The following is a 24,891-nucleotide window of genomic DNA, read 5'->3' as shown; positions in this document are numbered from 1 at the left end:
ATTCTGTACTGTATGCAACTCTTTCTCTTTTTTGGCCAGGTGTAACTTGTATGCAACTATTTCTATATTTATATTCAATTTAGTTTGTGCCGACAGAAAAGATAAATCAATTTAATTATTTACCGTTGGCGTCACTTCTCCGAGTTGAAATAGGAATTGTTTTTTAATAAAAACGCGTAACAATATCGTCTCGCCTCGCCTGTATCAGGAAAAAAAAAATTACTGAAAACAGAAACGAACACAATATATAAAGATCATATATGATCTCTGAAAACCAAATGTAACCCTCCCTTTGTCTGTAACGCTATCTATCCACCTACAGCGATAGTTCCAGGGTTTGGTCTTATTGAAGATTCTCAGGCTCAGATAGCGACCATGGCCGAAGACCGACAGCGGCGATTCTGAAAGCCGGAGACTTTGGGATTCCACTGAATTTTGGGGCGTACATTTGGTGCTGTTTCTTCTTTGTCTAGGGTTAGGGTTGGAATGGTGTTGTACTTTGTATTACGAAATCAAAAATCTAGGGTTAGCTTTTCTTTCAATTTTGTTTCTCCTTTTTCTTTGTAGCTTTGGGGTTCTGTTCTACCCAATACTCTGTAACTGAAAATTACTTCATTATTATCTTTTTTTTTATTTGTTTGTTTCTGATTTCATTATTTTGGAAAGGAAAAAAAGAAAAGAAGAATAAAAGAGTGCAAAATATCATCAATAAGAATTTGTTCTTGACGGCCCCATCCCAATTCCCATATTGTTAAAAAAGTTATATTCAAAGTAATTTAATTTTCATTCGTAAATAAATGGCGAGTCCCGGATTAAGCAACCGAAATAACGGGAAGCGGTTAGGCATTACGGAGCCCATCTCGTTAGGTGGACCGACGGAGTACGATGTGATCAAGACTCGTGAACTTGAAAAGGTTTTGGTTTGGTTGATATTCAATTTGACCCATATCTAAATTTTGGGGTATTTACATGTGATTATGCTGAATTTCGGTTTCTGCTTTTTCTGGGTTTTCAGTATTTGCAAGATGCTAGATTGTATGAGAGTCAGGAAGAGGCTGTGAGTAGGGAGGAGGTTCTCGGCAGGCTAGACCAGGTTGAACTATCTTTTTCTGTCCCTGTTGTTGTTATTGCTATGTTTGTTTTCTCAGAAAAGTGAGGAGAATAAAGAAAATAGGTTTTAAGTTCTATCTTCTGTTTTGTTTCAGGTTTTATTATTTAATTTCTGAGACATTTGATGTGATATATACTTAATACTGTATTCTCTGATTGTAATGTATCATTTTGGTGCTGAATTCTAAGCCAGATTGTGAAGATATGGGTTAAAACAATTAGCCGAACAAAGGGCTTGAATGAGCAACTAGTACATGAAGCAAATGCTAAGATTTTCACCTTCGGCTCATATCGGCTAGGGGTATGAAGCTCTCTTACTCTTTTCCATCCCAGAGGGTTTTTTTGTTTGCAGTTGTCATGTTAATGTTGTCTAACTGTTGGATGGTTATATCTTAAAGACCTTTAGCAAAGCTTGTCGATTGTGGATGCATTATAAACTTCTCTTGCTGTGTTATCTATTTCTTAAACTACTTACTTTTGGGTTGCATTTCAGTATTTTTATTGGAGCACATGAAGTGAATAAAATAGTTCCCTCTCTGTTGGTCATGTGTCTCAGTATCTTTATTTTTGACATCTATGTGATAAGGTTTTTCTGAAGGCTAGATATGAAAAGACCCTATTTTACCTTTGATTAGAGGAATGACCCCATATGGCAACACAATATGGCACCATGTATAGGGAGGGTTTCACAATTGGTAGACTTGAATTTGTTTATCTTTAACAAAATGCACTGTACATTAGATCTTTTAACAATATCATAGAGAAAAAATGTCTCTGGATTTCTTTCTCTCCAAACTCTGTGTTAACCTAAAATGTCTGTGTGATGATAGTAAGCAGGATACTTGAAAGAATTGTCACAGTTCACCATTAATGCCTCATGTTCTCTTTTTGTGCCTTGCTTTTGTTACTACTTCGTAGGAAAATATTTTAACTTGTTGATTGAATTATTATTATCAGTAGGGCTCACCTTTTTTTGATAAATTTTGAGTCTTGTTATGAATAATTCTATTTGGATGTGGAATCTGTAATGTTATTAAAAGTTTTTTTTTTTTTTTTTTCCCATTCAAAGCTTCACATATTCTATTTTTCCTCATTTGCCCCTTATTGTTAGGTTCATGGCCCTGGAGCAGATATAGACACACTCTGCGTTGGACCTAGACATGCAACTCGAGAAGTGCGATCAGCCTTACCTTTTATTGTGCAATAGTTTTTACTTCATTTTTGCTGTATTGATCAACTTCAAATTTATTTTATAACTTGTGTGTAGGAAGATTTCTTTGGCGAGCTACAGAGGATGCTGTCTGAGATGCCTGAAGTTACAGAGTTGCATCCTGTGCCTGATGCTCACGTCCCAGTTATGAAATTCAAGTTCAGTGGGGTTTCAATAGATCTTCTTTATGCAAAACTATCACTTTGGGTTATTCCTGAAGTAAGTGTTGGTTATATGCTGGAAGTTCTTATTCACAATTGAACACATTGTCATCCTTTAATTTTGCATGCCTTATTAACTTCTTTTATGCATCGTTAGAAAGATAATAGATGGCTTACTGATTCTTAATTTTTCATTCATTATTTCATAAAAACCATTTGAAAAAGCATAGGCAGTGGAGATTTTTGCACTCATTCATATTTTCCTTTCATCTAATAGTCTCTTAACTAAGATCATTTGACTGAATGTAAATTATGAATTTCTAAAGGTCGCTTTAAATAGTTAGCCCAGACCAGGTTAGCTTAGATCAGAAAGTGTCTGTGCTGGACTAAAATTTGCTCAAATAGCTAAATCTTACACTCAATATACTACTACACTTCTTTTTTTAAAAGATGTTATATAAGGAAAAATATATCTCTTTTGAAAATTTTCTAGTATTTTTTGTTTCCAACTTTTTTTATTTGGAGCAGGACTTAGACATATCACAAGACTCAATACTACAGAATGCAGATGAACAAACAGTTCGTAGTCTCAATGGTTGTAGAGTTACAGATCAAATTCTGCGTTTAGTGCCAAGCATTCAGGTTCTGGCCATCATTGTCTTGCTTATTTACGTACAGTTTTTTGTTTTAAATCTTTTTGTTTCTAATCATGTAACTGCCTTTTTTATTGCAGAATTTCCGCACAACATTGAGATGCATGAGGTTATGGGCAAAGCGTCGTGGTGTTTATTCAAATGTATGGTGGGGTATTTCTGATGCACTAGATTATTCCATAATGCTAGACAATATTCTTTTTACTTATGATGTGTGCTGCTTTCTATCATGAGCAGGTTGCAGGATTTCTTGGTGGTATAAACTGGGCATTGCTTGTTGCTCGCATATGCCAACTTTACCCAAATGCACTACCTAATATGCTAGTGTCTCGGTTCTTCAGGGTGTATACTCAGTGGCGTTGGCCAAATCCAGTCATGCTCTGTGCTATTGAAGAAGGTTCTCTTGGACTTCAGGTTTGGGATCCTAGAAGAAATCCAAAGGACAAGTATCATTTGATGCCTATAATTACTCCGGCTTATCCCAGCATGAACTCCAGCTACAATGTGTCCTCAAGTACGCTGCGTATCATGTTAGAGGAGTTTCAGAGGGGAAATGAAATTTGTGAGGTACGATTCTGTGGTGCAAGTTGTGATGACTTCTTTCCACAACACAGAGAACATATAGGTTACAGGATAAGATTTCTCATTGACTCATATTATGTAGTGATTTGAATGGTGGTATTCTTGTTCTTGTTAACTAGGCCATGGTTGTAAAGTTTAGTGTTTATTTCAAATGTTCCATTGATGGAGTTGTATTCCTTTAAAAAAATCTGCAAAATGTGAATACTATGCCTCTGTCCTGAGTTTGATGTTTGGTAGTGCTTGCAGGCTATGGAAGCAAATAAGGCTGATTGGGACACCCTTTTTGAGTCTTATGATTTCTTTGAAGCATATAAGAATTATTTGCAGATAGACATCAGTGCAGAAAATGCTGATGACTTTAGAAAATGGAAAGGCTGGGTTGAGTCCCGTCTTCGCCAATTAACGCTGAAGGTGAAACTATTCCTTCTGTGTTATTCTTTTGCTCTCTCTCGCTCACTCTCTATTTCATAATAATCAGTGATGCTTATTCATCTGTTACATGTTAATCCAGATTGAGAGGCACACTTATGGCATGCTACAGTGTCACCCACACCCAGGTGATTTTTCAGACAAATCCAGACCTTTTCATAGCTCTTACTTCATGGGCCTACAACGAAAACAAGGAGTTCCCGTCACTGAAGGTGAGCAATTTGACATAAGGGCAACAGTAGAGGAATTTAAGCAGTCTGTCAACCTGTACACATTATTGGAGCGTGGAATGGAGATCCGTGTATCCCACGTAAAACGCAGGAACATTCCTAATTTTGTATTTCCTGGTGAGGTTCGACCTTTGCGCCTGTCTAAAGTAACTTGGGGGAGCAGGCGCGGTTCAGAACTGAAGGTTTCTGGCGATTCTCAACCAGATAAATTGTGTGAAGGTAAAACTGATTTGGATGGATCAGATGGTGGACAGAAGAGAAAGCGGGTGGATGATAATGTAGAGACCAACTCAAGGTATGCCAAGTCTTTACATCTCTCCAGTGGCGAAGTTCATGCGGCTAGCCCTCCTATCAGCAATATCAGTTCATGTTCCACAAAATGTGAAAGTATGGATGCAAACAAAAAAGTTGATGATAGCATAGCAGATAGCTTAGAAAAGATAGAAAACCCAGCAGATATTCCTTATCAGAATGGTCAGATCGAAGTATCGTCAAGGTGCAAGCCCCCAAACGATAGTCTACCTGCTGCTGCGAATACGTCAAGTTCTAAAGAAGCAGAGAAGATGGCATTAGGGAAGAATATGGCTGGCCCATATGTTTCACACCAAGCTTTGCCAGAACTGGATGAGCTTGAAGATGATTCTGAACATGGACATCAAGTTAAAGATTTTTCCAGGAACATGAAAAGCAGTCAAATGGAGCCTTCAGAGGAGAGTGTATCAGTTTCAGCGCCAGTAAACTCAAGCAATGGAGCTGGTCCTTCCACTGATTCATATAATGGGGGCTTAGAGGAACTTGAGGTCAAACACATAACTTTTGTTTGTGCTCGTATTTTTCGACTTTCAAAGTTTTCATCTCATTATTCAATTATGTTTCGCATCCCTTGTGGATTTTTATATTTGGTTGCATGTGCAGTATTTGTTCTTAAGATTTTTTGTTTGTTTTTCTTTTTTGGGAATACAATTTTGTGAGTGCATACTTAGGGTAAAGCCGTTCAGAACATCTTAAGTTTTTATACAAACTTTAAAAACAAAATAAGTTTCTTCTTAATATATATGGGAGGTGAAGGGGAATCATTTCGTATTTGCTTTTTTTGATATTTTCTATGTTATTCTGTGTCATTGTCTGCTTTAGCACTGTTGGTTGCTTGTTCATTGAAACTTTTAACTGGTAATTCTTCTTTTATTGCATGTTTTAATTTTAAAGCCGGCGGAACTTATGGTGCCATCTTCAAATGGAACCCCGCCTGAACCTGTGGCACAGAAAAAGTCGATCATCAGGTATTCATTGGTTCAATCAATTCTGAAGCCATTTCAATTTAAATGTGTGTGATTGATCGTCACACCAGAATCTTTCTATTAAATCCTGAAATACTTTGAAAAACAGGTGCATTACTCTTCCTTTCAGCAACTTTTATGTCTTGAACCTCTTTTTTTCTTCTTGTTATTTGCAGGTTGAATTTCACTTCGTTGGCCAAAGCTTCTGGTAAAAGCTCATAAAAGGATGTTGAATTTGAAATCTCATATGTATTATAAGAATTGTACTTTTTTTCACTTTTTGTATCAACTGTTATAATCAATAAAATTTGAATTTTACTTCTATGAACATGAGAATGCTGGTGCTAGTTTCTGATTTTCTCATTTCACCAATGATTGATGGAACCCTTGCTCACATTCAATCGACCAAGGTTACAACCAGAAGTGAGCCGTGGCTGCTGGCATTAGGATCACACACTTATTATAATATAGAACTAGAGCAAAATCTGACAATCAACTCAGTCAATACAAGATTTTTTTTATGTTTTGAGCACAAGCCTTTTGGGGAGGGGTTTTTGGGTAGAGGTGGGAAGAACTCTACCAACTGAGATCTACTCATTATGATCAATGTCATTGGAGAAGACAGATTTCGAATCTCTGTCCTCATAAGTGGAGGTGAAAAAACTCAAGCAACTGAGGCTTACTCATTGTAGTCAATACAAGATCTTTAGCTTGTGCAAAAAGTAATAAATCAATCAATAAAAGCCTTAACAGGTACACCAAAACAGTGCATGGATGATGATGTGATGTTAATGAATAATCTATAATAAAATTAACCCCTATAATAATCGAATGAAATTTGGTCTGTTTATGAAAAAGAAACAATTTTTTTTTAAAACAAAAACAAAACAAGATTATTGCAACCAAACCCTCCGTTTGTATTGAGGAAAATAACTTGAGAATTGAAGAGGAGAAATTGATATTTCAGTTGTTTGGCAACTTAAGTATGAAACTTATTAAATGACGCTCGGAAAAAATCGTGGAAATTGAGGATTAAGATTCCGAGTTTAATTTCCGTCAAAAGATGCGTCATTTCGCAATTTCTATTAAGCATAAATTCGTTTTTCACTGTAATTTCTATTATTTACAAAATTCGACATACGTAAACACAAACAAGTTTTTGGCAAGTTATTAGACACAAACAAGTTTAAACACTTAAATCAATCTCAACCACATGATCTCATTGAAATAGATCCAACGACTAAGCACCTCATTCCTCAAATGATGACACTGAATTTCTCAACTGCATGCACGGCACTATATATATATACAGAGAGCTTCCATTGAGGGATCCCTCAAATAAAATTATTTGAGGGACGCCCTTTAGGGTACTCTACAATTTTTTTCCCAATGATCCAAACCATCTACTTTTTAGGTCTTCATTCATAGATCATCCTAACAAAAAATTAGACAAATCGGAAACCGTTTCGACATCCAATTGTGTCTTACAAAATCAATGAACACGGTACTTCAAGAAAATGCTAAAATTTCAATAACTTAATTGAGTGGTCAAATGATATCGGAAAAAAGTGATTTTTTGTAGGGATGATCTTTGAATGAGTATCTACAAAATAGACTGTTTGGATTAGTGAAATACAATCCGGAGTGGGGCCTACAAGATGTGTCCCTCAAATAAGCTTATTTAAAGGATCCCTCAATGGAAGGGACTGATAGAAGGGGACTGTATATATATATTCTCCAGCAAGTATATTCTAATTGCCCCAATAATATCTATATTCCTATATGCAGACATTGCTTGTCACGTGCGTACGTCCCCATAATTAACTTGACACTAGCTCTTCAATTACTCATGTAGATTTTTTTTTTCAAGTGCCCATAGAGATAAGACTTCCATATATAGGGTTCACCTCAATTAAAAATGTAGTTAGTAAAGTGGTACACGATTGTTTTTATATATGCTCAGATATTTAATTTTACAAAAATAATGCATCCAACTAACTCAACCAAAAAAGTCGCATCCAATTAATGATGTTCTTGGAATATTGATACAAAATAAATTAGGTGTTAAAAAGATATTTAATTTTGCAAAAATAATGCATCCAACCAACTTGACCAAAAAAGTCGCATCCAATTAATGATGTTCTTGGAATATTGATACAAAATAAATTAGGTGTTAAAAAGATATTTAATTTTGCAAAAATAATGCATCCAACTAACTCAACCAAAAAGTCGCATCCAATTAATGATGTTCTTGGAATATTGATACAAAATAAATTTGGTGTTAAAAAATATTTAATATCTAAATATGATTTATTACGACAAAGACTCATCGTTACAATCATGGTGATTATTTAAAAGGTGTAACATCCCTGGTACAATTTAATTGATTTAATCAAATTTAATTATTTTGTGAAATTTCAATTTCGCCGGTGGGAGTAGGGGTACTTTGGTCACTTTAAGAAAAAAAAAATATTTATTATATGGCATTACGTAATGGTGTAAGTTTGTGTTAGTTTATGTGTGAGGCGCAATTTAAAGTTAGCACAGGTTTCTCAAAATCTGAATACCGGCCTGTCTTAACGCCTTTGTCTTCCAAATTCTCATTCACTTCTCTCTCTGAGACAGAGAGAGAGAGAGAGAGAGAGAGATGGAAGAGGAGCAGCTGGACTATGTGCTGGTACCACTGGGTCTGTTGGTGTTTGGAACATATCACGCGTGGCTGCTCATCACAATTCTGCGTTATCCAATTCGAACTGTCGTTGGCCTCAATGCTCAGTCTCGTCGCCAGTGGGCCTTATCCATGATGACTGTCAGTTCCCATCTCTCTCTCTCTCTCTCTAGACACATCCTGTTCTGTTCAATTGGTGTTTGAATCCTTTAGCTAGCTAGTGGATATTTGAATTTTTCCTTTTCGATGGTTAGTGAGTGTGGTCATGAAAGTAGAATTACATCCAAGTTCCAACCATATGACCAAAAAAGAAAACAGAAAGAATTGGCTAAGTAAATCCCTTTACAATTTTGCTGTATTCCATGTCCTTTCTTGGTAGGTAGGAAGTAGGTACCCTTTACAATTACTAATACTGATCCTTTCTCTGTAAAGAGTTTTGCTTTAGGTTTAAGAGTAAGGGGGCTGGAAACTGGGAAATAGTTCTTCATGTTGGATCATGTAAGATGAGAGTCTATGGGCGCATGGAAAGCTGTTGTCTTTAAGACTTTTCAGCATCGTTTAAAGGTTTTGGAAACTAACTAGCTACTCATTTACAACTCTACTGTATATGCTATACAAAGAAGCAAGCTTCATCTCACATTTCTTTCTTCATGCTAGAATTTTCAAGATCCAAAATTTAATTAGGAGGCTTAAAGTTAAACATTACTAATTGGCTTCTTTTGGCTACCAGTCCCATGAATTGGAGATTAACTAGTAGGATTCATTCATGTACCTTGATTAGGCTGATCTTTGGACAAGACCATTTGGTGGAGTCATGATAGTATATCTAAGGTGTATTTCTTGCTTGACTTCTTCTGTTGCTTTCCATCACCAACAACAAGCTAAGATGATCTTTTATGATTTTTATAGGTTAATCCTGTTTTCTGGGATTATTCATTGGTATCTTTCAAAGTTTCAATCCCCTAATTTTATTGAAACCTCAAACTATTATCTAACTTTTCAAGAAGAAACAATAGAATTTGAGGGTTGGTCCATCGTATATATAATTAAAGAGTCAACTCCTTTCCTTTAATTATATTGATCAGGACCCCTTGAAGAATGGTGTTTTGGCCGTTCAAACCATACGCAACAACATAATGGCATCTACACTGTTGGCAACAACAGCTATCACTTTGAGTTCTCTGATCGGTGTATTTGTGAGCACACCATCAAACTCTCGCAGCACAGCATCGAGATTAGTTTATGGCAATAAGACTGAATTTCTCTCTTCGATCAAGTACGTTACTATCTTGCTGTGCTTTCTTGTTGCCTTTATCTTGAATGTGCAGTCAATTAGATACTATGCCCATGTTAGCTTCTTAGCCACTGTGCCCACATTGAAGAGTCAAAAGGATTATATGGAGTACGTTGTGAGGAACTTGAACCGAGGAAGCTTCTTCTGGTCCCTTGGATTAAGAGCTTTCTACCTCTCATTCCCTCTCTTCCTCTGGATATTTGGACCCATACCCATGTTTGTGTGTTGCTGCATTATGTCCTGTGTTCTTTATTTCTTGGACACAAGCACCAGTTTTACAAGACATCTTCACACTAACTCTCTCAAAGAGGTCGCATGTGATGATGTGGAATCAGTTGGACAACCGTCATGATAACAGGGTCTTAGAAATTACTTTCTTCTTTTTTTTCTTAATCCTGTTCAGATTTATTAGAATATTAGTTGGTTTATTATATCTTAAGTAGATGGATCTTCTGTATATTTTTCGTAACTGTGTACGTATTTTGGTTCCTGCTTTTGGATTTTGGAAAGCATGTAGTTAAGACATGAGACCTTGGAGGCTATGGGATGCATTTGCTATATGAATATCATGTATTAATATATATGCTGGGTGTAAGATGAATGTTGGATTTAAATAGAACTCCGTAGAATCAATATCATGTATTATTTTGTGTAAATTAAGATATTTGTCATTCCTGCTGAACTGAATGGCAGGATGCATGAAAAATTCTGTATATTGCTGAATTGCAATGTATTAGGGTTTGGAGGTCCAAGAATGAATGGCAGTATGCTCAATTCCTAAACAACATGGAAAAACTGAGAGGTAGTAGAAATTCTGTCCAAAACATTTGTCCCAACAAAATCTAAGCTGCCTGCAGGGGATTAATTAACCAGCTAAAGATAGATTACATGTCTTTTGTTTCAGGGAGATTCTCCTATAAGAATTTTATGTTAAGAATTGGTTACATACTTATAATATTGGTTGTTGAATTGCATTCATTAAATGTGTTGGTAGTCTCTTATATGCAATTTAACGGCCAAGATTGGAAGTATGTAACCAATTCATTACAACTCACTCAGTATTTTATCTTCTTTTATTTATTTATTTATTTATTCACTAACCAAATAAAACAAGTGGAGAAATACTGCGTGAACCAATGCATTGGATGAACGTGCCCTGATATCAGCGTTCAAAAACTTTCAACTCAACATTTCTTTATCAACTGGTTTCCAATAGTGCCACTTGTCTTTTTTATTTTGGTCCCATTTGGCTATGTTTTTTGGTTTGTCAGAAGCCAATTAATCAACCAACGTATTGGCAATTGAGGATCAGATCCAATCCAATCATGACCAGATACAATTTTAATTTTTAACAGTCATAAGCTTGCTCTGTCTTTGCCTTAAGCAGCTAAACCCTGTCTTCTGTAACTTCAGACAACTCACTCACTCTCAAGGATGGGGGAAGAGAGAGAAAGAGAGAGAGAGTAATTAAGTGGTAAAGAGACTAAAAGAGTAGAAGAGAAGAGAGATGGAAGGGGATAGCTTAAGCTGGGACTATCTGCTGGTACCAGTGGGTCTGTGTGTGTTGGGAATATACCACATTTGGCTACTCATCACAGTTCAACGAAATCCCACAAAAACTGTGATGGGCCTCAATTCTGCGGTTCGCAAACAATGGGTCTTCTCCATGATGGATGTTAGTCCCCCTTTCTCTTTCCTTTTATGTTTTCCTTCTGCAATTTACAGGCTTTCTTTTTTAGAAACCAAAACAAAAAAAAAAAAAAAGGTAGAGACTTTGGTAAGTAAAACTTTTGAGAAGGATAATGGTCAATGGGGGAGAAAAACCAATTGCATTTCCTTCATATATACAATGATCAGTGTGTTTGTGAGCACCAGCTCCAGCTCTAGCTGTGACAGCACTGTATCACAACAATTAGTTTATACCATCCCTCTTTCTTCAATCAAGTGCTTCTGCATTTTGCTCTGCTTTCTTGTTGGATTTCTCTGCAATGTGCAGTCTACTAGATACTTTGCCCATGCTAGCTTCTTGGCTACTCTGCCAACAGGGAAAGACAAAACGGATTACATTGAATATGTTTCGACAACTGTGAATCGAGGAAGTTACTTTTGGTCCCTTGGATTGCGAGCATTCTACCTCTCAATTCCTCTCTTTCTCTGGATCTTTGGGGCAATTCCCATGTTTGTTTGTTGCTGCATAATGACAATTGCTCTCATTATACAACCACCAGTTTTACACAACTTATTCACAGCCAATCCCTCAAAGAGGAAGGGAGAACCAATGATGTCGAATCAATTGGTCAATCGTCGTAAGTTCTGTTCGATAATACATAATACTGTTACAATTGGTAATTCTTAAGTCATGATATCACGATAACAGATTGTGTCTATTTTAATCTGAATATTATTGTTTGTGTGTGTCGCCTCTGCGTGTGTTTTGAATGTCCATGTTCATGTGTGTCCTTTCTTTTTTCGCTATAGATTGACATATGTCTTTGATTCTTATACTGGTGAGAGAACTTTAGTCTAAGATCTTGGAGGAAATCTTTGATAAGTCTGGCATGCTTCAGTATTATCTTGGACTGAAGAGCAGAGTTCGAAGCAATGTTTTATTCTCTTTGTTTTTCTGAAGGACAAGTATTTAGAATTTTCAACTGGACAAAGAACTTTACATGTAATATTCTAAAAGCTGAGAGAATTCTCTGCAACTAGCCTTTGGAAATATGTGGTTGTCAGTGTTCTTCTAAAAGAAAAAGCCAAGTCTAAGACTATGAGGATTAATTCCTTACCATTGTGGCAGGCATGAAAAGCTTTTACCTGATCGAACAACTTGGCCAATAGGCAATCTAATACCAAGAAAACTAATTCCACTATGCTAACAGAACAATGGATTATGGATTTTGAATTATATTCTTAGACAAAAGTCTTGATTTGCTCATTTTAATGCCAAAAAGTTGAAAAATCTTGATATTGGATCATGCATTCTGCAGCAAAGAATATAGTTTCAAATGGGATTTAGAAATACCTTATTTAGTGTTAGTAGCCAGTGAAATACAATGAATTTAAATTAAGCAATAGGATTCTTCAAATTTCTTGCTGGGGGAATTTTCTGCCACTCGCCAAATGTTTGACTTGTTCCTTACCTACTTTGAGGTCATGCGTCTATATGTTTATTTTTATTTGGGGTCTGACTCTGAAGATATCTTGTTCTGGATTCTCAGGGCAAATTCTGGTTTTGAGGACTTTCTCATTCGGCGTCCCCTACTTACGGATTATGACTCAGTTTCTGCCGCTAATGTTGCTAGATAGTGTGTAATATGTTTCTGTTGCTGGTTGCTAAGTCTTCCTAATAGCTATTTGCTGTGTTCTGTACTTCCCATCTCTGCAAGCATTGCATAGGCGTGAAGGCTGTCTTTGTGTTTATTAAGCTTGGCAAAAATGTGCTATCTTCTTGCTCTGCTGCACTGAGTCCTGGTTATCTTTCTTTTTCTAAATCTCAAATACCCATTAGGTGGCTTTCACTGCGGGTGCATCCAGGTCGAAAGTTATAAATTATACTTGTTATGAACCCTCCTTCTCCTTTAATCAAGAGAGAATTTTATTTTATTTTTGTAATTCATCATTGATTGCAGTAGCATTCGCGGAACCTCTTATTTAGTGTTTTTTTTTTCAAGGGTAGGCCACAAATGTATAAAATAAAATAAAATATAAAAAAAATTATTAAAAAAAACTCTGGGGTATTGCAACTCTATCAGTAGAATGCTGTTCTAAGAGGGATTGGCAATGCCGTTGTTTATTATCTCTTGCACATTGAACTTTTGATGAAATAGCATTCCCACCACCACAACACATTCACTAGACTGAATGAGGGAAGGAAATGATGGTGTGTTTATTAATTAGGAATTTGAATTTTTATTAGGAATTGAATTCCACTTATGGAGACTTCCGGCATTTACTTCACATCAAGGAATTAAAAAGTAAGTGGAGTTCACACAAAATTAATAATTGAATTCCTTATTTTGGAGGAATTCAATTCTTGGGTGGAATGTGGTATTGTAATTGCTTGAGAACTAACTCATTAGGAATTATCTTTTTTACCCATTATATTCTTACACAATTTTCAAATTTTCAAATTTATCATCTACTTTAACCTAACAACGAGGACGTTTTAGTAATTAATACCACTCATAGCCCAATTCTATATAGTTTAGTTTAGTAAACAATTTTAATAGAAATCTGGAATCTAACTCTCCTTAATCTATATGATTTAGTAAACAACTTCAATAGGAATCTGGAATCTAATTATAATAAATTCAATTTCTCATAATCCAATTACGTATTAATAAACATGCCAAGTAAAAGAAGTAGAGTAATTGTTTTGGCATCTTATATATGCTTGTAGAGGATGCTATCTGTATGATACGACTTGATTCTGACATACAAGAAAGTTTTTCTGGGTGTTGATGATAGTGGAAATATATATGGCTTAGTTTGAAGCAGAACAATTTGGGACAATTTTGAAATGTGGTAGCTGCAGCAGGTAGAATATGAAAGCGAATAATGACAGGCACAATTGAATACAAAGCTTATTTTGGAAATGTCAAATGTATAAATCCCATGAGCATGAGCCGACATGCGTGGGGTTGTTCTTGACCTATGCTATTTATCACTTGTTCACCTTATCATGATTGCCGACCTAGAATCTAGATAGCACTCAAACACAAATAAATATACGCTAATGCTAATTATGCTAATTATGCTAATGCTATAGCTCGCCTCACCATGATTGACGGGCAATACAAGAGAAATCTGCATGCGTCTACATAGTTTATGATCGAAATTCTCTTTCTCCTTCATTTTCATGTATTAAAGTAATCAAATTTATTAGTTCCCGGTGGAACTGATACTGAATAAATATAAGAGCTGTAAATATTTCAATTAATTGCAAAAGTAGTCTATCTAGTCTTTGGCTGGGTTGTCTATCTATGGCCATTGCAATTTGCATTGCCCATGATAATAATGAATCAATCTGACATAAGGGACCAGTACTAGTATAGCCACTACACTCTGAACGTGCAGTCAGACTAAGACAATATATAAGGTACAGGACCAGATTTTTTTAATTTTATATATATATATATATATATATTTTTTTTTTTTGTGTGTACGTATGTGCTAGGTAGGCAAGCAGGCATATTGGCCAGAAAGAGCTAATCTCCATGACATGTATATTTATCTTTTCAGAAACATCCACTTCCTAAACCTACCAAACAAAAGGTTTTGGAAGATGGCCTAGATTAGCTACTTTCCAAATGCATATATATATATATATATATACATACATAATTTGATTGCGTACTCTCTCTTTCTCTCTCTCTCTCTCTCTCTCTCTCTCTCTCTCTCTCTCTGTGATGATGATGATGATGATGATGATGATGATTAGATTAGATTAGACATGAATTCAACACAATTTCCTAATTTATCATCACACCATTATCACAGATACTCAAGAGACGGTTTGTCTTTGTTTTAGGATAAGTTCCCAACTGTCTTTGTTTTAGGATAAGTTCCCAACTCTATTCTCAAGTATACTTCAACCCCTTATATATTATATATCCAATCAAAGGAGGCGCATGAATTAACTAATACAGAGACATATGGGGGCCTATCAAACTGCAGCCACTTTCAAATTCTTGATGAATGTACACAACTTTCTCTTTCTGACTTTTTTTTTTCTCTCTCTCTCTCTCTCTCTCCCTCTCTCTCTCTCTCATGTAAAAAGTCTAAGCTGCATAGTTGGAAGACGTACAGTTTTATCATAACAGCACTTGAATAATATATGAGAGAGATGATAAATAGAATAGCTAAGACGTAGTGGAAGGAAGGAATTCTTCTTCGTTCTTCTTTTTCCTTGTTTCATTTCAAAGACAAGTTAATGATGATCAAGCCATAGCCCAGAAAGAATTGGATCCCACTACCCACTAGCTCGCTCGCTCCCTCTCATATATGATCCCATGCCATGCTGCCTCTCTCTCTCTCTCTCTCTCTCTCTCTCTCTCTCCACTTAGTTAATTCACTCTATTTTCCGTCGTGGGATGGCATTATAAGGAAGGAAGCTCTAGTAGGGTTGTTTGCCTTTTGACTATACTACTATATGCAATGCACATTACAACTTTACTACATTTAACAACATTATTAATTATTCCAATAAGGGTGGATAAGATCAATTATGAATTTCTCATTCATTTAATCAATGCATGCAATATACTATATCATATCACATCAACTATATATACTAGCTAGTATAATCACTCAAACAATGTTATTAGTTTGGCTTGGGCATCATGATCGTGCTGACATTACAGTTCAACTACAACTATAAGGTGGGTCTAAGATATTCAATCATAATTAAACAACTTGTTCTTTGAATTAATTATATATGTTAAATTTATCTCAAAAATAAATTTTATATATATATATATAAAATTAAATTTGTTCATCGCATCTCACACATGCATGAAGGTTTTGGATGTCTCCCTGATATCTTCTATTGTATATATACATTCAATAAGGTAACAGATAGATTCCATAAAATGTTAAGTAAGAATTAAACATCAAGTAACTAGCTAGCACAATATCTGTTTTTTGCTACCCACCCTTTGTGGCTGGGGGACCCTACTAACCCCAAGGGTAGGGGGTGTGTGCTTTGTGCAACTTCACCCACCAATGCTAAGGTGAACAACCCAAGACCACTATGCCTTATCTAAGAATGTTTCAATTAAGCAATCAATCACTTTAATATTCTGCTTAGTTACAAACTCACGCTACTAGGCTCAACAGCACAAATATTTATTTTTCATTAGAGCTAGAAACATATAAATTGAAGAAAGTCTAGGCGCATAGACCAATCTCTGTACTATTTGGTTAAAATTAATTATAATCATTAGGCATATGGACACCTGGGTTATCTATTCTATTTCCCTGCGTGCTAGTGATCTAAATACTTGATTAATGGTTGTTTACAACAATATTAGTGAGAGGGGTCGTAACCTATAGACTATGGATACAAATACAATCACATGGAAAAAACTACTAATTAATAAACATATCTAATTAACTCCAAGAATTAACTACAGTTGCTATCATATATAAATATGGAATATTATTGGAATGATTGACTACAAGGCTGGGAAAACGCATATGAATCTGCAAACTTTTGTCTCCATATATCTTTTTTTCCAGCAAGCTCTCTGTAAAATTAGATCTACCAGGAATGCAAGTGGAAGAAATTATAACTAAGAAAAGAATGAATCTCTCTTGTATAAAAACAACATGTGGCCATTCACATTGAGTTCAACAATTTCAGCCCCCCTTTCAAACAGCTCAAGTTATAAGTTCTTTTGCAAAGGAAGGAATTTTTCTTTTGTTCAGCTTATTACAAGTACCACATTTCCTCAGTTTGTGCACAAATATATCAATACGCAGACAGATTGCAGCCCTTCTCCTACCTTCTCCCCAGCCTTCTCTTTTTAGGAGTTACAGCTAAATATTAAAATATATATATTTATATTTATATATCATCAGAATGTTTTCAGACATCATCTTAATTACTGAAGAAAACAAAAATAGTTGTAAAACTAAGAGATGAAAGATAATAAAAAAAACCATATATATCCCTTTTAGGGGTTCTGAGATATCTGACGCCAATTAATCACTGGATCTCAGGTATCTTCAGAGACCTAGCTAGCTAGTGAAGATTTTCAACCAAGATCATATATCTAGGGATTGAGATTACAAATTAACAATTGAGAAATAAATAAATTTCACATGAACAGACGCCATCAATATTCATTTCTCCATGTCAGTTGCACATAATATGTATACTCAGCTGAGGAAGGGACTGGATTAATTACCCTAACCTCAACAGACGGATTTTGATGCCTTCGCTCACAAACAAGACGAGTCTGATCTGCAAACTGCTGCCGCGCCTTCTCTGATCTGCTCGCCTCACTACTTCAAACCTGTAAAACATAAGAGCAACCGCAGTTGTTCACCTATATATATATACACATATGTGTATGTGTGAATATCATTCAGTGGAGTTTTATGGAGAGTACTAAAATAACAAAATTAAAACAATATATATGCAATTGCAAGGAAGCAATGAAATAATCTTGGATTTTCATGAGTTAAAAGGAAGGAAATATGGGAGGTGCAGTGCAGCCTGAAGGGGGGAAGAGAGGTAGCTCGATGGATGGATGGATGGCTAGGTAGGTGATGACAGAAGCATAGAGAGCACAAAGGAGTGAGATGCATATTGATTGCAAATCATCCATCTGTGCTCTCTATCTTCTGTCAACAGCATATCACCACACCACTGCTTCCTCTCTCCCTCCCTACCCTAACTTTAATAATTTAATAATATAAATTATTATTAAATGGAAAGTAGTTGTAGCTGCAGACACTTTAAAAGACTCTCACCAATGGTCCCTATTTATAGGAGAAAAAAAGGAGCAACCCGCCCTCTCCAAAAATAAAAAAGAAGGAAAACTTTCACAAAGAGAAGGGTACTATAGTACATATCATATATATTTGCAACCGCTTCTCACGAGATAAAATTTTATCAAAAGAACAGATATATAGTACTCATCTTCTTCATCATTTTCTGACTTCCTAACAAACCCCACACAGTTTCCAAGGTAAACCATTGGTAGCTATAGCTAAGGTATATTACCATTTTAGCCACTGACAGTGAAGAAAGATATATCTTAAGCTTAACCAACTCCTCACAAATTAATAAATTTAATATTATTGAAACGAATGAGGAATATACTTTCCTCCCATTTTGGGAAGGGTTGAATGAGTCAGAAATCTCACGCACAGTGCCTGCCTGCTAAGCTAACTATAATTATTTCATTCCAGTACTGTACTGATATATCCAAACAGCATATATCCATGCAGCTTTATTTGATATGCCCCCATGTGCATTAAGGATCTCCATAATCCTGTGCAGATTATGTGTGTGGTCATGCAATCCTTATGCCTCATGCATGCATGCCCATGCATAATGCTTCACATGCATCTTGGCCCTGGTGGTGGAGTGACTAATTAGTCAAAATCTTTTTTTTATTTATGCGTAATGAGATGAGACCCACAAAGAAAGCACAAATCAATTGATAATAATAAACAATGAATACAGTAACACAAGTCAAAGCTACCCACTTGAGATTTGGATCGATCCCAACCACAAGATACCATCTAGAGCTGTGTAGATGCATGATCAGTGCATTGTTACTAGTCACCATCACCTTGACGCAATGGCGGACCCAATTTTTTTTATTTTTTTTTTCTAGGAATAGGTTAAATTTATTATTTTTACTTCTCTTAAAATAAAATTTTATAAATCAAATAAGGTCATATTACGAGTAAATATAATACGAATAAGTACAAAGTATAAATTAAATACCAAATCAAGCTCATTGAGCAACTTCAAAAAATTATGGTCGATTGCAAAAAAAAATTAAAGAGCTTATTACCTAGTGAAGTGTATCAAAATATCTTTGATTATTGACTTTGAATCACTAATCACATAAAACTCTTTCTCAATGTAGACAATGAGAGAATACTCATCCTCTATCTGCATTGGGCTGGAGTCCACTCCAACTCAAGTGTAGATCCGCCTTTGGCCTCAACGAGAGATGATGGATGAATAAAATAAGTGAAAAGTGAAATATTCAGATTCTAGAAATATTAATATTTACTGGTGAATATTAAAAAAAGAAAAAAAGAAAAAAAGGTATTTGTGCCAAGCCAATAAGAGCATGCTAATAATTGTGTCAACTTCTATGGAATTTACTTTTGAATTAGTAAAAGACCCCATGTAGACGCAGGACCACTGTGGTCCAACCAATATTTGACTGCTGAATCATCACTATACATATATTTTTGGGTGTTCATAATGCAAAAATACTGTCCTTCAAGAAGCATATATATGAATACAAAGTATATCTAAAAAAATTAACCGATTATTATCTGGTTTGCTAGCTACTACTTACACATCAACGAAAGTTTGAAAAAAAAAATATAGCTTTTCTTTGTTTGCATACAAAAGGGGGAATCAAATCTAAAATATCTGCCCTCAACCAACCCCATATGTCACTTGATCGCTAATATTCATGATCATGACCAAGCATATATATCTTCTTCTTTTTTATATATACCTCTAACATCATATAAATCAATTGCCTAAAATAGCAGCTCTCCCTATTTTGATAAAAGGAGAGGAGGAGAAAACAGTGTGCAGTATTTCATTCAATCAAAGATATTCAAGTTTTGTGTGGGAATGAGGAGAGGAAGGGTTTGGTCTTGGCTTGGGGGGTCAGTGAGTCAGTCAGTCAGGGATAATGGCAATTATTATTGCAACTTGCCAAGAAACATGGAGAGGAAGGTATTTCAAAGCATCCCTCAACACACATTCCTTATCCCTCTATATTAAAGTTACACACCCATATGGGGCGGTGGGCTACTATTATGCTTAGCATCCCATAAACAATATCCTCCACCATAACACGTGTCGACACCCCACCATCATCTACGCACACTACTGGTCTCTTTCTAGCCCTAGGATGATAGTAACCCTAGAAAACTCTCGACAACTGGCTAATGCCGTTGTGAAACTTGTCTTTTCAGTTCACTGCAACTGTGCAACTGTGCAACTGTGTAACTGTGTAACTGTGTAACTGTGTGAATAAAAATTAGAAATACATGAGAAAAATAATAATAAAAGTTGGGCCCACTACTGCTATTTTTGGAGGATTGAATTATTCTTGGAATTCTCTAGCTTTCCCCTTTTGGGTTGGAGGTGGGTTATGGGGGTGATGATGGGAGAGGTTGATTGGCCAAATGGCGTTCTGTTCTCTTCTGCTGCATCTCGAACATGCTTCAATTATATTATATTGTTTTATCTCTTTGACTAGTAGTAGTATGCGATGCGAGTATATATGTGATGCATGTACGATAGATAGCGTTTAAAGCAGGCTATAAGTTTTTTATTTTTATTTTTATTTTTATGAGGAGCTTGCAAGATATGCAAATATATAATTAATCATTTCCTGCTTTTATTATTAATATTAATCATATATTTATGTTGTTCTTGTTGGGGTGGGGATGTCAAGACCCAACAACTGGCAATGACAAATTCTTTTGGGCCTCCCTGGGCTTTAGCTACCACACAATTTTTTGACAAGATTTCAACAACAAAAATAATCACCAGTGGCATTAATTTAGAAGAAAAAGAGACCAAGGAGAGAGGTCATGATGCAGAAGATAATAGTTGTAGAAGAAATGGCAGCAAGTGCACCAGTGGTATTATTGTTATTATTCTTGTGTTGTGGTAATGACTCAGATGAATTCTGGTTTTCAGATTGATCAGCATCAGCAGGTGGGGTTTCAACCCCAGCTGGTTCCAAGACTTTGACGACCATCTTCTGCCCTTTCTCGCAGTGTTCAGCAACCCCACTCATGAAATAGAACAGACCGGGTCGGTCCAATGTCACCACTGTGTGACCATCGTTTGAGTAGTAAATGGGGCGATCCGAATGGCACTTTTCGTAATCTTCCTTGCTCACTACCAACACTGAGTCTGCAAATGCATCGTAACCGAAATCTGGGTCCATCCATCCACGCGAAAATTACAAACCAGATTTTGTTTTATACAATAGTGATATATGAACAAAGTATATATAAATATATGTATTTGTGCATAATATATATATATATATATTGTTACTCACAGAGAGTGTCGTCAACATTGAACCTTTTCTTTGAGGCCCATTCGTTGTACACTAATTGTTGGTAGTATTCTGTTTTGGGGACCTCCCATCCATAGGTCTTGTCTCCAACTTCAAATTGAATACAAGTTACCAAAACGACTTGGATGCCAAGAAAAAGTAGGACAAATACTTTGGAGGAATATTCCATGAAGTATATATATATATATATAGCTAGTTTGAATTGTTCTTATAGGGAGGCCTTAATTTGCTTGGTTGATCTCCAACTAGCTAGGAAGAATAAAATGGAAGTGTTTGAGGAAGTGGGGGGCAAGCAAGTTGGAGTTAAAAAGAGTGATCAAGTTGAAGTTTGTTACTGAGGAAGAAAAGGGGTGAGGGGATTCTTAGGAGTCAAAGGTGGAGATGGTGGGATTGTTTATTCTTTATTGTTGGAGGATATATCATTTGACTTGGTCAGTGTACAACAGTTTTTCAAATGGCAGTTCACTGTGTAATTTTTTGTTACCCTTTTTCTTTTTTTTTCCTTTTTTTTTTCGAAAGTTGTTACCCTTTTTCTTAGTTTATTCTTTTTATTCATCATTTCTGATTTTTACGTTGTGTCAAATCACGAATTTCTGTTCACTACTTTGCACAAGTAAAAAAATAAAGTTTTTAAAGAGTGGGAGGAGGACTATACTTAGGTCTTTTTTATGCGTAGAGGCTGATGGGCTAGGGTACAAGGACTTTTTATTTACTTATTTATTATTAATTCAAGGATATTGAGGGAGGAATATTTGATTTGAATACATAATTTTAAGGAGATATTGGAAGATGGGGGATTCAAACATGAGACCTTAGGTGTATGTATGGATAAAGACTTTTAACTATTTGAGCTACAAGTCTATGTCGGGGCACATGAACTTTGTTACGTTTTGGGCTCCAAACTCCAATTAAATTTAAATATCCCTATATTTTTATCGAATTATATGAACTCAAGAAGATTAAAAAGAGGCGTATATGGGATGACACCATAGTGGAAAAGTATGCTAAACTCTCCTCCTTCCCCCCTCAAGTGCATCCTAATTCAATTCACGTAGGAGACAATCTTGAGACAATTCAATAAAATACTCCCCTTCCCTTCCTTCCTGAATGACCAAAACAAATTATAAAAGGAGGCAAAAAATGGTTTAATTTGTTTGGTTGATCAAATAAATAAGAGGTAAAGTTGGCAAAGTTGGACCGAATAATTGAATGGTTAGTGGGTGTCAATAGAATTTCATAAATACTAGCTAGAGAAAGCCTATAATAATGATGAGGGGAAGGAAGCTAAAGTTTATAAATTGTAAAGCCCAACGTCATGACTCAGGCTTGAATTGAAGGGAGCCCAAAACCACTCCACACGTATCTGCTGGTGGGTCAAGTTAGACGCTGCATACGCCAAGGCCGAAGAGGGGCACATGCCCACTTCTTTCTTTTTCTTTTTTTAAAAAATTTCTTTTTGGGTGTATAGTTATTTATTCATTTATATTTTTATACAAATGATGAAATCAGAAATGGAACCTAGAATTTGGGTGCATAATTAATTACTTTCGTTTGTAATAGAACTAACTGCCCACTTCTCTGACTTTCTTCTCCTCTGATCACGTCGTCGTCTTCTTTTATGAATTGAAACGGCTAGAACATTATATATGCTTGCAGAATTTACTAATTAAATTAAAGTGTTTGGTAATCACAATCCTTAAATTGTATAGGAACAATACTTTTAATAGCTAAACTAATTATTAACACTTTTCTTTAGTACAATACAAGAGATTAGGGGAGAGAGGGTTTACACAAATATTCATTAGGTATCTGAGAGTTTCAAATCTCTGCTTGCACAGGTAGAAGTAAAAGGGCTTAACCAAATAAGTTATACCCCACTGATAACTAATTATGAACCTACTTAAGCACAAATGATAAACAAAATGAGTAGGGTGACAATATGAAATAATGTAACACAAGTAAAAAATTGTATTCCAAGCAATTACTTTATGTAATATTTTCTCTTTAAACTGAAGAGAAACTTTACGTAATCATTAATTAAACCAGACTAGTAAGATGGATGTCCCAAATTAGCCATGTTGATGTGGTACTGCGGCTGAACTCGGAGGAGGGGGTGGACTTGGTATGATCCTTAATTTTCTCGGGTTCGGATCTGCAGCAATCAATAAACTCAAACTCAATAACATCAATCAAATCATATGTTCCTTCCTGTATGACAAAGTAAATGATATGATCAATGATGCATAAACATATGAAGAGACAATTAGTCACAAGCCCGTTACGATTGAAAACTCTTAATTAGTAAGTTGCTCTGAGAAATGAAAATGAATGATTCTAAATCATATTAATTAGTAAACTACCTGCGTGAACGTAATGAGATGATTGCATGACTAAGAATGAAGAGACGATCAATATGAACAACGTGAAAAGACGGATGAAAAAGCATGAGATCAGTCCCATCTCTCAATTACTCCTTCAACTTCAAAGATGGACCGATGCGGTAACTTTCTAGTTTCTATATTAATATCATCCACCCACCTTTCTAATCCCGTAATACTACATATATATATATATAGTCATCCATAAACTTAAACTGCAAGTCATGGTCCCTCGAGCTTTAGTGAGAACCCGAGCTTTTAAGAAGGAAGAATGAATGAATTAAGAAATTTCTTTTGTGGGGAAAAACGGCCGACGACCAAGTAAAAAAGACCATTGACTTTGACTTTGAATCCAACATCACTATTATATATATATAAAGAAACGCGCTTGAGTACGTATATAGTTAGCCGCATGTCTTTGACATTGAATTAATCAAAGTTAAGAAAATAATGTAATTGACCTCACATATATAGTAGCTAGGTCTTTTTTCTTGGTCAATTGAATTTGAACCGACCTCCTCCTCCTTCTTCTTCTTCTTTTTTTTTTTCTTTTTTTTTCCTTTCTAATATTCTTAATGTTATTGAGTTAAGTGACGCTCATATAATTTATATGTGGGAAACTAAACCAAGTACAATATTAATGATGAATGAAAATTAAGTAATGCGACAATTAATCAGGACTGGTTGTAGATTTTTTATTTATTATACAAATGATATTACGGGATGAGAGCTTACTAATTAATGTTTTCAGATTAGTTCATTTATGTTAACTAATTTATTAGAAGAATTAAACAAACCTGCTTGAACATGAGCTGATTGCCTGGACAAGAAGGAAGCAGTGATCAGCATGAGTAGCATGAGAATACGGACCTAAAAGTATCACTTCATCAGGCCCATCGATCTCAACAATTAATCCATCTTGCTTTTTCGAATGATCGATCGATCGGCGTTATAGCTAGCAGCTTTCTTGCCTTTAGGATGTTGGCATGGCATGCTTCCATTTACATAGACGAAAAACTCAGAGGAGTGCAAAAGACCGAAGACCGAAGAACGAAGAAGATTTTTCATGAATAAATCAGAAAAATATTGGCC

General features: G+C 35.5%; 4 protein-coding genes and 1 long non-coding RNA gene across 10 annotated transcripts; 3 read left to right on the top strand and 2 right to left on the bottom strand.

The window, feature by feature from the left end:
* LOC18776385 (nuclear poly(A) polymerase 1) lies at positions 182-5,980 on the top strand. Of its 2 annotated transcripts, XM_007210280.2 has the most exons (12): positions 182-914; positions 1,016-1,093; positions 1,304-1,411; positions 2,222-2,284; positions 2,378-2,539; positions 3,010-3,123; positions 3,215-3,277; positions 3,372-3,701; positions 3,963-4,127; positions 4,228-5,175; positions 5,582-5,655; positions 5,829-5,980. In XM_007210280.2, the coding sequence occupies exons 1-12, from the start codon at positions 798-800 to the stop codon at positions 5,872-5,874; spliced, it is 2,268 nt and encodes a 755-aa protein (XP_007210342.1). In that variant the 5' UTR covers positions 182-797; the 3' UTR covers positions 5,875-5,980. The 2 variants fall into 2 exon arrangements, with proteins under 2 accessions (XP_007210342.1, XP_020419060.1); XM_020563471.1 differs by lacking the exons at positions 5,582-5,655; positions 5,829-5,980 and having other exon boundaries at positions 187-914; positions 4,228-5,463.
* On the top strand, positions 8,174-10,324 carry LOC18775821. Of its 2 annotated transcripts, XM_020564513.1 has the most exons (3): positions 8,174-8,461; positions 9,406-9,596; positions 9,675-10,324. In XM_020564513.1, exons 1-3 carry the CDS (start codon positions 8,300-8,302, stop codon positions 9,964-9,966), a joined length of 645 nt encoding a protein of 214 aa, XP_020420102.1. In that variant the 5' UTR covers positions 8,174-8,299; the 3' UTR covers positions 9,967-10,324. The 2 variants fall into 2 exon arrangements, with proteins under 2 accessions (XP_020420102.1, XP_007209532.1); XM_007209470.2 differs by having other exon boundaries at positions 8,175-8,461; positions 9,406-10,324.
* LOC18777644 lies at positions 10,930-13,217 on the top strand. Of its 4 annotated transcripts, none has more exons than XM_020564336.1 (3): positions 10,930-11,289; positions 11,660-11,920; positions 12,833-13,217. In XM_020564336.1, exons 1-3 carry the CDS (start codon positions 11,268-11,270, stop codon positions 12,925-12,927), a joined length of 378 nt encoding a protein of 125 aa, XP_020419925.1. In that variant the 5' UTR covers positions 10,930-11,267; the 3' UTR covers positions 12,928-13,217. The 4 variants fall into 4 exon arrangements, 3 of the variants coding, with proteins under 3 accessions (XP_020419925.1, XP_020419924.1, XP_020419923.1); XM_020564335.1 differs by having other exon boundaries at positions 11,611-11,920; XR_002271785.1 differs by lacking the exon at positions 11,660-11,920.
* LOC18776860 (mavicyanin) lies at positions 20,472-21,590 on the bottom strand. The gene is made up of 2 exons (XM_007210773.2): positions 21,404-21,590; positions 20,472-21,276 (listed from the first exon to the last, which is right to left on the bottom strand). Exons 1-2 carry the CDS (start codon positions 21,588-21,590, stop codon positions 20,894-20,896), a joined length of 570 nt encoding a protein of 189 aa, XP_007210835.2. The 3' UTR covers positions 20,472-20,893.
* On the bottom strand, positions 23,126-24,047 carry LOC109949232. Its single transcript, XR_002271781.1, has 2 exons — positions 23,782-24,047; positions 23,126-23,573 (listed from the first exon to the last, which is right to left on the bottom strand). It is a non-coding gene; the product is annotated as an uncharacterized LOC109949232 (long non-coding RNA).

Source organism: Prunus persica, chromosome G5 (assembly GCF_000346465.2).
Source record: "Prunus persica cultivar Lovell chromosome G5, Prunus_persica_NCBIv2, whole genome shotgun sequence".
Lineage (NCBI taxonomy): Eukaryota > Viridiplantae > Streptophyta > Magnoliopsida > Rosales > Rosaceae > Prunus > Prunus persica.
The sequence above is the reverse complement of the archived record's forward strand: the minus strand, read 5'-3'. Positions and strand labels throughout refer to the sequence as shown.